Below are 13,576 nucleotides of genomic sequence, written 5' to 3' on the forward strand. Positions count from 1 at the left end.
GAAATATTATAAAGTATGAATCAAAAAAGAAATATTAATAATGGACAAAATTTACGTTTTCAAATACCACAAAATTCATTATTAAGAAAAAGAATGCTTCAAGGTGGTTTATTATCATCACAACGTTTACCAAACACAGTACCATGTTGTCAAAATCAAGTAAAAGAAAATATAAAAGAAATAACAAAAGATAAAGAAAATACAATGCTTCAAAAGTCTAAATTAAGTGGAATAATAATAAGAAATGCAGCAAAATTTAATTCGGTACTGTATTTGTTTACTGATTTTATTCCTACTAACTCTGAATTAATTAATTTTATTAATAAAATTAACCCTGTAAGTTTACACATTGTTAATTACTTTGTGTTACTTATATTACCTCTTTAAACCTCTCAAAAAAAAAAAAAGAAAAAATCTGTTATGTTATTTTAACCCGTCTACACATAAATTTTATATATATATTTTTTTTATTAGAATATAACTTTAAAAATTGTAAGATAAAATTAAAACGTACTAAGAAATTGTTATTTTTAAAAATTTCTCAATAGCAACAGAAAAATTTTTATTACACAATTGATTTTTATATGAAAACGACAAAAGTTGTCAAAAAAAAAAAAATAATTTTTAACATTTACTATATATTATACATTTTTTCTGTTGGCATTTTACTTTTAAAATGTAATGTTACAAGATTATATATTTGTTACATAGCAAACGGTTGTTTAAATTATTATCAGTTGATTGTGTTCGTATAAGAGTACTTTATAATTTATACCTTTCATTATAGAGGTTTATCTATTAATAAATTTTACTTAATATTATTATTATCTTATGTCAATTAAAAAGATATTCTAAATTAGATGAAAGTACATATATTGAATGTATTACTTTTAAAATAATTTATTAATGTTATATTATTTTTTTCTTTATTACTTTAAAAAAAAATTATTTTTAGAAAAATATATATTTTATAAATTAATGAATATACAACATGAATACATTAAATATTTTAGCTTAAAAAGCACTTTAAATATAATTTCATTTAATATAGGGACATTTTATTTATAAATAATAATTGTTTAAAATAATAAGCTTTTATAAAAATATTTATAATTATTTCTATTATTATAATAAATAACATTTTAATTAAAAGGACAATAACAATTATTTTATGATGTCTATAATAATAGTAATATATAAAGTAATTTATATAAAAATTAATATAAAAAGTTTATATCTTATCATTAGTTAATTCTTAGTTTAATAAATAAATTTAGACTTAAAATATATTTAAAAAAAAATTATTATCATTTTCATATATTTTATTTTATAAGATCTAATTAAATATTTATTGATATAATGCTTGAGGCATTTAAAACAATTTTAAAAAAGGTTGTGCCAAAATTTTTATTACTAATAATATAATAATAATTTATTTTTTTAGGATGGAGATGATCATATCAGAAAAGCAGAATTGAATTGGACGGCAAAAAAAAAACATTTTAGAGATACAGAAGAATGGAAAATTAAAAAAGCAAGAATTATTTCAAAAATAAAAGCTATGGGAAAAATTAATTTGGCTTTCATAATTTCTAAAATGCAGGTAAATTTTATTTTTGTAGAAATTTTTAAAAAAAATATATTTATATATTACTTTTTTATAGTATTTAAAAAAGAATTATATATTTGTTATTATTTTTAGTTTAATATTATCTTTAAAGTATACTTTTTTAATTTTAAAATATATAATTAATCATTTTTATTTAAAAAAACACTATTTATTATATATTTGCAATATTTGACATATTAATGAATAATATATTAAAAAGTAAATGAGTTATAAAATATTTCTTTTAACAGATCTTTCAATATGTGATTGATATCATAACTTTATATCACCCACATCTTCTTTCTATTCTGGAAATAATTTTTTTATATATCTATCACTCTATATCTTAATAAAATAATAATATATAAATTAGTTAAGTTAAAATTAACTTTAAAACATTTATTTATTTATTATATATATACTTTCATTACATGTGTGTCTTGAGATCAATACTATCATTTTAAATATATAATTCATATATCCAGCAACATTAAATAACATTAGATGATATATATGAAAAGAGATGAATATATTAACTTTAAAAAAAAGTTATTTATCAATATAATATTAGAAAGCACTATCATTTTAAATATAGTGATCGAGAATAGCTAGTTATATGAATATTTCTTTTTTTTTCATCTAAACTATAATATTTTTCTCAATTATATTATTTATTTGTTAAAAGTAAATATTAAAAAAAATTCTGGTTCTAGTGTTGTTATTAAGAAAATATATATTTGATACATTATGACGGCTATTTTCGATATGACTCGACGTGTTACTATGCACGAAACTAGTGAAGTTAATTTAAAAGCTATGCTGGATGAACAAAATGAATCTATTACTAATTATGAAGATAGCCAAAATAATTTTTATTCAAATAAGGTTAATAAATTTTATATATATATATATTTCTTATTTTTATTAAAATATTTATTATTTAACAAATTTTATTTAATTTTTTTTTTTAGACAATTGAAACACTTCCTGATAAATTGTTAGAACATATATTTTCTTATCTTAATCCTTATCAAAAATTAACTGTTGGTAAAGTTTGCAAAAAATGGAGAAAAATTATACAAGGACCTGCTTTATGGGTATCAATATCATTTAGACCAAATCATGGTGGTCTTCAAGTACATAATGTTGAACATTTTACTCAACTTATTGGTGTACGTTTTACAGAGACACGTAGTTGTGAACTTGCTACAGATTTAATAACATGTAATGTTCTTCATGAAATGGCAAATAAATGTTCAAAGTTAGAACATTTAACATTAGATTTTTCAACAGCAATGCAATTACATGACTTTACTGATCTTCAATTTTTTCCAAGTAGACTTAAAAGTTTAACATTATGTTTAAGTGAAAATATATTTTTAGAAGGTTTTTTAAGAAAAGTTTATACATTTGTATCATGTGTTGAAAATCTTCATATTGTTGGAACATATGAAAAAGTTGAAGATGAAGAAGAAGAGGTATATGAAACTGTTAATATGCATAAATTAAAACAATATATGCCAAATTTAAGAGTTGTTAATTTATGGGGTGTACCATTTATTAATGATGAACATGTTGATGCTATTTCATCAAATTGTGCCCATTTAGAATGTTTATGTGTTAATTATTGTAATAAAGTAACTGGTTCATGTTTAAAATTAGTTCTTCAAAGATGTAAAAAATTAAGATCATTATTTTTGGCACATGCTAAATTAGATAATACAATATTACAAACAGTTGAATGGGAAAAAACACAAATTGAAGAATTAGATATACGTGGAACTGAATTAAAAGAAGATACAATATCATATATATTATGTAGATTACCATTAATAAAATGGTTAGATGCAAGTTTTTTAGAAAATTTTACTGATCGTGTTATGGATGATTGGATGAATTCAGGATCATTAAAAAATTTACAATATCTTAATTTAGATACATGTGATTCCTTAAATGAACCTATTTTAACTGATTTTGTTATAAGATATGGTCAACAAATGATTGGTTTAATATTAGGTGGACATCATAAATTACTTGAATATTTTTGGATGAATATGATACCAAATTTAAGAAATATTAATATTCTTGTTATGGGAATTGCTGAGGATTGTTGCCCAAAAGTAAATGCAAAAATTCATATAGATCAATTTATTGATTGTATAGCACAAAATTGTCCAAAATTAACACGCTTTGAAATTAGATGGGATGATGAGACATTACGTTTTTCTGATAAATCAAGTAAATTTATAGATGTTTTAAGAATGAAATGTCTAAAACTTCACTCAATGGTTCTTAGTGACGGCCAATACTATGAATTAGTTAGATCAAATTTTGAGCGTGCTGATAGAATGTCTGTTGTCAGGTTTGTTAATATACTATTATTTTTATCATTTTAAAATATATAAAAATTTTTATTTATTATAGAACAAGAGAAATGTGCAAGACAGGGTTATTACACGTCTCGAAATATTACAACCAATTATTGTTTAACTAACTGATTTATAATAGGTTGCAAACATTAATGTTTAATAAAACAAATTCTTTTTTATTATTATTTTGATATATTTATGTATATTTTATTTTCTCTAGTTAAAAAAAATATTATTAATAATTAAATAAAAATTTATATAATTTTTTTAAAATTTAAATTGTATAAAACTACAAATTAAAGATAAATTTTTAGTTTTATTATCGGGGGGAAGTTAAAGTTGTAATATGATATCAATTAAGTTTTCTAACTATAGAAGTATATAACTTATTAAGACATATAATTTATATCACGCCATTAGTACAGTTAAAAAATCGGATCATTACAAGGTAAAATAATATATATTGTCAATCAAAAGATGCCAGGTGATAAAACTTAACTACTTTATCAATTTTTTTTATATTACAAATTTTTCTTATCATTTTATTAAAAAGATAGTATTATTAAATAAAAAAAATTTTTTTTTATACATTTTCATTGAATTATTTCTTTTTATAAAATATAGATAATTATATATTTTAATAAACAAAATATATTAAAAATAATTCTTATAAAAATTTAACTTTTTAATATACTTATATTTTGATTGACAATATACCTATATATAAATATAACATTTTTAAATTTAATTCATTTCTTATTTTTTAAAAATTATTTCCCTTTATTAAAATTTATGTTTATATTTTATTATATATGCATTTATTTTATTTTTCGATATTGTGTACTAGTAATAGTTTTATAAATATATAATAGGTATTAAATTAATTTAGCTATAATTTAGAAGGCGTGATAAGAAAATAAATAAAAGAATAAAAAGAATTTACCTTACATTAATTGTTACATTTTTAGCAAACTACTATATACATTTTAATTTTATTACGTGAATATAATAGTCATGTCGTCTTCTACTACTCAAACAAAAACTGTTGTAAAAGAAAATAAACATAAAAAAGAATTTCCAACACTTGAAGAAATAAAAAAAGCTATACCAGCTGAATGTTTTGAGAAAGATGCTTTAAAATCAATTTTTTATCTTGTATTGGATTATATTCTTATAGCTTTTATGTATTTTGCTTTACCTCTTTTTGAAGGTTATGGTGGTTTTCTTGGTCTTTGTGTTTGGTATTGGATAATAGGTATGTTTGGATCATCACTTTTTATTATTGGACATGATTGTGGACATACAACATTCTCAAATTATACCTGGTTAAATGATATTTGTGGTCATATTGCTCATGGACCAATATTAGCACCATACTGGCCATGGCAAAAATCACATAGACAACATCATCAATATACATCACATTTAGAAAAAGATAAAGGACATCCATGGACGACAGAAGAAGACTGGGTTTCTAAAAATTTTATATTTAAACACTTTTCAAAGCTTCCAATTTCTGGATTATTTAGGTAAATGATAATATATTTTAATTAATTTTAATTAATTTAGATGGAATCCAATTTATACTGGTCTTGGTTTACCTGATGGATCACATTTTTGGCCTTTCTCTAAACTTTTTACTACAACTACAGAACGTATTCAATGTGTAATTTCTGGATTAGTTTGCCTTTTCTGTGCTGGAGTTGCTCTTCATCTCAATGATTATTCAATTTTTAATTTTATAAAATATTATTACATTCCATGTTTATTCCAAGGATTTTGGTTAGTTATTATTACATATCTTCAACATCAATCAGAAACAATTGAAGTTTATGAAGAAGGAAGTTGGAATTATGTTAAAGGTCAACTTCAAACAATTGATAGAACTTATGGATTTGGTATTGATACAATACTTCATCATATCTCAGATGGTCATGTTGCTCATCATTTCTTTTTTACAAGAATACCACATTATAATTTAATGAAAGCAACTAGAGCTATTGAAGAAGTTTTTAAACAATATCCAGGATTATATAAAAGCAAGAAAAATTATGATTTTGTTTTTGAATATCTTAAATTAAATGTTATCCTTGAATATCTTGTTGGTAAAGGAACTGGAGTACTCAAATATCCAAATGCAAAAAATGCTAAAAAAGCTTTCTAAAGGGTTTTATAAATATAAATAAATTGTGTAACTATTCTTGCAAAAAAAAGCAATACATATATTTTGTTGAATTGTGATTTGATAAAAAAAAATTTTTTATAATAAATTTTCTTAATCATTTTGTTATCAGTCTTTTTTTTTTTAAAAAATTAATATTAATTATTTAATTACTATTTATTTCAAAGATCACAGATTTAAAATTTTTTAAAAATATCTGTACAGTATTTTTGTTTCATCATAAAAAAATTATTAAATTAAAATATAATAAAATGAAATAAAACAATTAAAATTTATCATTGAAATGTCAAAAGAAAAGTGTATTATGTACTTTGATCATAGATAACTAGAATTATTAATTTATCATATCAATAAAGTATAATTTATTTTCTTTAAAATATATATTATAAATGGAGGTCTAAGATAAAATTTTATTATTTACAATCATAACAAATTACTTTTTATTGAAATAATTATATTCTTATATCTATTAATTTTCACTATAGGTGTTCTATAATACTATATCTTATCAACAAAAAGAGTAACCTGTCACTTAAAATTTTTCTAAAAGGATATTACCAAACTGTTTTGATAAGAGATAACTTCAAAAAATTAGTATATAAATAAATTATTTGATTCAGTTAATAATATAAATCCTATATTACATTCTCATTAATGACAACCATCTGTTTTAAGATAGTCTTTTTTTTTGTGTATGTATATTATTATACTTCCTATTTAAATTATTCTTTTTTTTTTCTTTTCTCTTTACTCTTTTCCCAAAATTGATATGCACCATTTACATTCTGATGTAATTTTAAATATATATATTAAAAAAAAAAATTAATATATACCTACTATCTAGAATAATAGAAAAATTTATATGTAATATTTTTTATCATTCTTTTCTGTCAAGAATTTATCTTTCTTTTTAATTTTTATCAAATTATTTATTTGATAAATGCCCTTTTTCTTAATAATTGTATGCATATACATATATTAGATATGTATATAAATATACATGTATACTAATGATACAACTGACTGGCTATTAATCAGACATTTAAAAACTTTTTTCAGTTACACTATGATATTGTCTTTCTCTTATAATGATATATTATAATATTATATATAATTGAAAGGTTAAAAGTTTTGTTACAATATGAATATTTTGTCTCTTGTTAAAGCATTTATTTTAATATATTAAATAAATTTTAATACATTCATATATATATATTAATATTTTTTTTTGATTAATTAATATTTTTTTTTAAAATTATTTTTAGTATATTCATTACTGGGATTTTTACATATAAAAATATTACTTGTTTGTGAAAGAAAAAAATGACTAACAATACACTTACACAAACAAATACAATAGTTAAAGAGGCAAAAAAAGAAGATATTAAGAAGGAATATCCAACTTTAGAAGAAATAAGAAATGCAATTCCATCAGAATGTTTTGAAAAAGATGCTTTAAAATCAATCTTTTTCTTAGTTTGGGATTTATTATGTCTTGCTGGTATGTTTATGATTGTTGGACATGTTGAAAATTATTTTGGATGGATTGGTTTATTAGGATGGTAAGTAATTAATATTATAATTAATAATAATATTATTAGGTATTTTGTATTTGGAATGTTTGGTTTTTCTCTTTTTGTTGTTGGACATGATTGTGGACATACAACTTTCTCAAATTATACATGGTTAAATGATCTTTGTGGTCATATTGCTCATGCTCCAATTATGGCACCATATTGGCCATGGAAAAAATCACATAGATTACATCATCAATATACATCACATCTAGATAAAGATATAGGTCATCTTTGGATTGATAAAGAATCATACGATCAAATGGATTACATATCAAAAGAATTTCATAAATTTCCATTAGCTGGTCTTATGTTGTAAGTTAAAAAATATTTAATAAAAATTTATTTATATAAAAAATATTTCTTTTTAGTTGGCATGTATATACAATTGGTGGAATTGCTGATGGTTCACATTACTGGCCATGGTCAAAAATGTTTACAAATACAAAAGAACGTATTCAATGTACTGTTTCGGCATTAGCTGTTTTAAGTTGTATGTATGCTGCTTTTGTTTTTGTTGATTATAGTATTTTTAATTGGATAAAATATTATTATATTCCATGTTGTTTTACTGGATATTGGTTGGTTATTGTAACTTATCTTCAACATAGAGATGAGTCAGTTGAAGCTTATGAAGAAGGAAGTTGGAATTTTGTTAAAGGTCAACTTCAAACATATGATAGATACTATGGATTTGGAATTGATTATATAATGCATCATATTACTGATTGCCATCTTGCTCACCATCTTTTCTTTACAAAAATTCCACATTATAAACTTAAAGACGCTACAAAAGCAATTAAAGAAGTCTTAACTGATTATCCAGGAACATACAAATATAAATATACATATGATTTTGTTTATGAATATCATAGACTTCAACCTGTCTTAGAATATATGGTTAGAAAAGGAAATGGAATGTTGAAATATTTCATTGCATCTGAAGTCACAAATGGAAAAAAAGAATAAAAAAACATTAAAAAATATTTTATACAGTTCTTTTAAATCAATTCACCAAAAGAAATATTTACTAGGTATACCACAAGATTATGTAAAAATTATCTAATTATTCCTTCTTAATATTTTTTCTTAAAAATGATAAGATACAACAATTGTACTTATAAAAATATTTAGAGATAAAAAATAAAATCGCCTCTGACTTACCATTTTTCTTATTATTATCATTTTCTTATCAAAAGCCATTTTTATAAAAAGAAAATTTGTATTATTATTTATTAAAAGAATAATAATCTTTTTTTAATATAATGATTATTAAATTGTAAATGATAAGAATATTAAAATCATTGTATTTTTTTTTACTTTTGAAAAATTATAAATTTATATTATTTTAATATTCTATAAGAATATCTTAAGATAAAAAAAAATAAAAAAAAAGATTGTTGTTATAAATTTAAAATTTTTTAACTACGGTAAATAATTTTATAAAAAATTCTATAATAAAGATTGTTATAAATAAAAAAAAGAATTTTATATTTTAACAAAAAAGTTTAAATATAATTGAACTTTAATGTCATAAAAATTATGATGTTATATTCATTTATATTTAAAGTTTTTTGATTCATTTACCTTGTTTAATTAGTAATTAAATTTGTTTTCAATTCCTTAAATTGTTTAAAATAATTTCCAAAATTTTAATTTATTAGTAAATTTGATTTTAGACTAAGATATAAAAGCTATGAATTATGGAAAAGTTAAATATAATTTAAAATTGAAAATATATATTATCATTTATTTGATATAAATATACTATGACTACGCAAAATTAAGAATATAAACAATTTTGTTTATTATTTGTTCTTTAAAAATAATTTTGAAGTAGAAATATTTTAATTTAGTAGACAAAAAAAAATTAAATAAATCACGTTTATTCAAAAATATCAAGTTTCTTAAAATTAATTTTTCTTTAAAAAAAAAGATAAACTCAATTAATCAAATTCTGGGGGAAATTTAAATTCACAATAATTCTTAACATTTAAACAAAAATAAGAATTTTTTTTGATACATCAAATAAAAAAATATATATTTTAACAATATAATGTTATCAAAGACCTAATAATTAATCATAATAAATTTTTTCCTTGATATAATAAATAATTTAATACATAAAACATAAATTATGTGAATTATAAATGTTATAAGTATTTTTAATAAAAATTTCATAAAAAATTACACATGCTCATCCATCAATTAACATAATCACGTTAAACTATCTGACAAAATCATCAAATATATTTTATGTTAATACTTTTTTAATAATATCAAGTAACACGAAAAAGTAATAACATAAATATATTAACTTTAATTTTTTAACTACAATAAAATTTATGGGTACATATATGTTAATTATTTTGAAATATCATATTAATGTGACAATAAAAAAGATAATATATTAAAATAATATAATGAGATTATTTAAATGTTAACATTAAAAGAATTAAAAATAAAATATTAATAGTAAAAAAAAAACTTTTTAAATGATAAAGAAGCGGATAATAAAAATTTCTGTATAAAATTTTATTTCCTTCCTTTAAAAGAGTTTGTGAAACAAAAAATTAATTCACTTCAACAATATTCTATATTTTCATTTACCATTGTTTTTTTTTATAGAAAAACTATGAAGGGTTTAAAAATTGTTCCATTGAAATTTAAATTTCTCGGTGAAACAAGAGAAAATGAAGATAATATTACTATAGCAAATAAATCAGTACAAAAAAAGTAATATTAACATTTTTTTTTTAATAATATTTAATAATTTTTTTAGAATATCAATAAAAAAGAGTCAAAGTTATGAAGAAAGAACTGAATGGTATTCAATAATATTAGCATATATTATGATGTTTTTTTGTGGTATTCATATTTCTGTTTATTTCACTTCTATGTGGCCATATTTAAGTACTTTGAATCCTAATGTTAATATTGATGTTCTTGGATGGATTGTTGCTTCATTTAGTATTGGTCAAACTTTTGGTTCTCCTGTTTTTGGATTTTGGAGTCAAAAATCTTCTTCCACTAAAAATGTTGTTTGTTGTGGTATATTTTTTACAATTATTGGTAATATAATTTATGCAGCTCTTCCAAATTTTTCTTCAAACTGTGTTGTTGAATGGATGATTGTTAGTAGATTAATTGTTGGTTTTGGTTCAGGATGTCTTGGAACATTAAGAGCATATGTTGCAACATCATGTCTTAGTAAAGATCGTAGAAGAGTAGTTGCATTAGGAATTGCTTCATTTGTTTTAGGTTTATCATCAGGACCTGCTGTACAAGCTGCTTTTACACCATTTGGTGAATATACAGGAAAATTTTTCCTTGGTATTACTATTAATATGTTTACAGCACCACCAATAGCTATGATAATCTTATCAATTGGAGCTATTATATTTTTCCATTTTACTTTTGTAGAAAATTATGTTGGTGTTATAAAAAAAAATAATTTAGAGGATGGTGAAACACCTATAAAAATACCTAAATTTGATAAAATTGCTGTATGTGTTTGTATTTATTTATGGTTTGCACAACAATCAGTTTCTACAAATATTGAAGTTATTGCAGCACCATTAACAATATCAATGTATAATTGGAATGATGAAGAAGCTATTCTTTATAATGGAATGTTTTTTAGTTTAGCATGCCTTTTAAGTGTATCAAATTATCTTATTCAAGCATTTACACCAGTAGGAAAAATGTATGTTACATTTATATAATAATATAATATTTTTTTTAGTGATAAAAGAAAATTAATTGTTTTTGGATTAACAAATTTTATAATATTTCATGTTATAAATTATCCATATGGATTTTATGGTGGACATCTTGATCCTATAAAACTTGCACCAAACTCAACAATAGAAGATACTGCATATAGTGGTGGATGTTCAAGTAAATATGATTGGTGTAATACAATGACCCGAGTACCTTTAATATTATATGCTATAACAATGATTTTATGTTTTGGATTTGCTTATCCTTACACTGCTGCTCCAAATGGTACAATGTTTGCTGAAGTTTTGGGTCCACGAAAACAAGGAGGAATGCAAGGAATTTTTGAGTCTTTTGGTGCATTAGCTAGATGTATCGGGCCTGTTGTTGCAACGTAATAATTATATTAATCCTATTTTCATTATCTTATTAATCTTATTTTTTTTAGAAAACTTTTTGAAATATCCGGTTCGAGATTATGCATGTTAACACAAGGAATTAGTTTATCAATAGGAATTGTATTAATTCTAATATTTAGAAAAAGGCTTGTACCCCTTGTTGTGCCTGGAGTTGTCGAAAAATAATGTTTAATCTTTATAATTCTTTTTTTATCCGTTATTTAAATTTCAACTTTAAATTTTTGTTTTTACGGATCTTAAAATTATTATATATATATATAATTGTTAACTACTTAGTATTAAAACTATGTTTTTTTTTGTTTAGTTTAAATAAAAGCTTATATATATATTTTAAGAAGACAATATAAATAAAAAAACATTAAGAATTATTTCTTAATTAAAAATTAATAAAATATTATTTTAAGCATTAATTTTTGTCATATATTTAGTTAAAAATCTTATCTTGAATTTTTTAAAAAAAATACTTATTGAATCTATACTTGCATTTCATTGTAATAGTACAAAAAAAAAAATATTGTATTTTCATATTGACGTTGGAATTGGAAATGTTGATGAATGCTAAAATTTGTTTTGGATCGAATATTTATACGTTTGCTATAATTTTATTTATTTTTAAAATCATTTATATTGCGTTAGAGAGACAATGTGTGATGACGATAATTTTTATTTTTAAAAGTAGTTTAAAAAATTACTCTGATCTTTTTCCAAAACGAACCATTGCACGGTCCAATGGAGCGCGTTTTCCAAAACGTACCATTGCACGGTCCAATGGAGCACGTTTTCCAAAACGAACCATAGCTCTATCTAATGGAGCACGTTTTCCAAATCTTACCATTGCACGATCTAATGGTGCACGTTTCCCAAAACGTATCATTGATGTACGAGTAAGTGGTGCACGTCCAAATCTTACCATAGAACTTCTATCAAGAGGAGCTCTACCAAATCTAACCATAGCACGATCTAATTGAGCACGTTTTCCAAATTTTATCATACTAGAACGATCCATAGGAGCACGTTTTTCAATATTTTCATCATCTTCTACATTATTACTGAAAATATATATAATATAAAAAATTTCTAATATTTTTTATACTTACTATTGACCATTAATCTCTAGTATCTGATTATGTTCAGATGAAAGTTTGTCAGATTGGAAATCATCTAATATATCAGATGTATTTGGTGGATAATCTTCACTTTCAACACCAAGTACAATAGTAGCAATACAGACAATAACTATTGAAATAAATAATCTTCTAAACATGTCTATATTTCTACAAAAAAAAAAATGAATTTACTCTAAAAGAATATTTATATTTTAATATTTAATAAAAAAAAAATGAAGCAGTACATATATAAAAATATAATTATAAAAATTAAGACAAAAAAATAACAAACTTTTTTTTTGAAAGCATGAATATGTTATTTTAAAAAAAAAAATTTTGTAAATATTGAGGAGAATGACAAAAATTTTTATATAAAAATACATTTATATTAGGCTTATAATTTTTTATAAATAAATTAAATTCCACTTTTGATAATTAAAGTTTCTTTATAGTATGAGAAAATAATTTTAGTAAAAAGATATGACCACAAAATAAATTGACCGTAATATTATTTTAAGATTTTCATAATGAAATAATATTTTTTGTCCATTCATTACGTTTTAAATATATTTCTAAATCTTTTTATGAAATTAAAAA

General features: G+C 21.4%; 5 protein-coding genes across 5 annotated transcripts; 4 read left to right on the forward strand and 1 right to left on the reverse strand.

Moving 5' to 3' along the window:
• Nucleotides 1-15: 15 nt before the first annotated feature.
• SRAE_X000052600 (F-box domain-containing protein) lies at nucleotides 16-4,103 on the forward strand (the record flags this gene model as incomplete). The annotated part of the gene is made up of 4 exons (XM_024644880.1): nucleotides 16-264; nucleotides 1,445-1,603; nucleotides 2,581-3,971; nucleotides 4,034-4,103. The coding sequence occupies 4 exons, from the start codon at nucleotides 16-18 to the stop codon at nucleotides 4,101-4,103; spliced, it is 1,869 nt and encodes a 622-aa protein (XP_024510395.1).
• Nucleotides 4,104-4,992: 889 nt separating this feature from the next.
• Nucleotides 4,993-6,142, forward strand: SRAE_X000052700 (Fatty acid desaturase, type 1 domain-containing protein; the record flags this gene model as incomplete). Its single annotated transcript, XM_024644881.1, has 2 exons — nucleotides 4,993-5,507; nucleotides 5,548-6,142. The coding sequence occupies 2 exons, from the start codon at nucleotides 4,993-4,995 to the stop codon at nucleotides 6,140-6,142; spliced, it is 1,110 nt and encodes a 369-aa protein (XP_024510396.1).
• Nucleotides 6,143-7,483: 1,341 nt separating this feature from the next.
• SRAE_X000052800 (Fatty acid desaturase, type 1 domain-containing protein) lies at nucleotides 7,484-8,703 on the forward strand (the record flags this gene model as incomplete). The annotated part of the gene is made up of 3 exons (XM_024644882.1): nucleotides 7,484-7,722; nucleotides 7,762-8,049; nucleotides 8,106-8,703. The coding sequence occupies 3 exons, from the start codon at nucleotides 7,484-7,486 to the stop codon at nucleotides 8,701-8,703; spliced, it is 1,125 nt and encodes a 374-aa protein (XP_024510397.1).
• A 1,666-nt stretch (nucleotides 8,704-10,369) lies between these two features.
• On the forward strand, nucleotides 10,370-12,038 carry SRAE_X000052900 (Major facilitator superfamily and Major facilitator superfamily domain, general substrate transporter-containing protein; the record flags this gene model as incomplete). The annotated part of the gene is made up of 4 exons (XM_024644883.1): nucleotides 10,370-10,470; nucleotides 10,517-11,440; nucleotides 11,480-11,848; nucleotides 11,903-12,038. The coding sequence occupies 4 exons, from the start codon at nucleotides 10,370-10,372 to the stop codon at nucleotides 12,036-12,038; spliced, it is 1,530 nt and encodes a 509-aa protein (XP_024510398.1).
• A 523-nt stretch (nucleotides 12,039-12,561) lies between these two features.
• SRAE_X000053000 (Hypothetical protein) lies at nucleotides 12,562-13,137 on the reverse strand (the record flags this gene model as incomplete). The annotated part of the gene is made up of 2 exons (XM_024644885.1): nucleotides 12,562-12,922; nucleotides 12,971-13,137. The coding sequence occupies 2 exons, from the start codon at nucleotides 13,135-13,137 to the stop codon at nucleotides 12,562-12,564; spliced, it is 528 nt and encodes a 175-aa protein (XP_024510399.1).
• Between the last annotated feature and the right edge of the window lie 439 nt (nucleotides 13,138-13,576).

This window comes from Strongyloides ratti (genome assembly GCF_001040885.1).
Source record: "Strongyloides ratti genome assembly S_ratti_ED321, chromosome : X".
Lineage (NCBI taxonomy): Eukaryota > Metazoa > Nematoda > Chromadorea > Rhabditida > Strongyloididae > Strongyloides > Strongyloides ratti.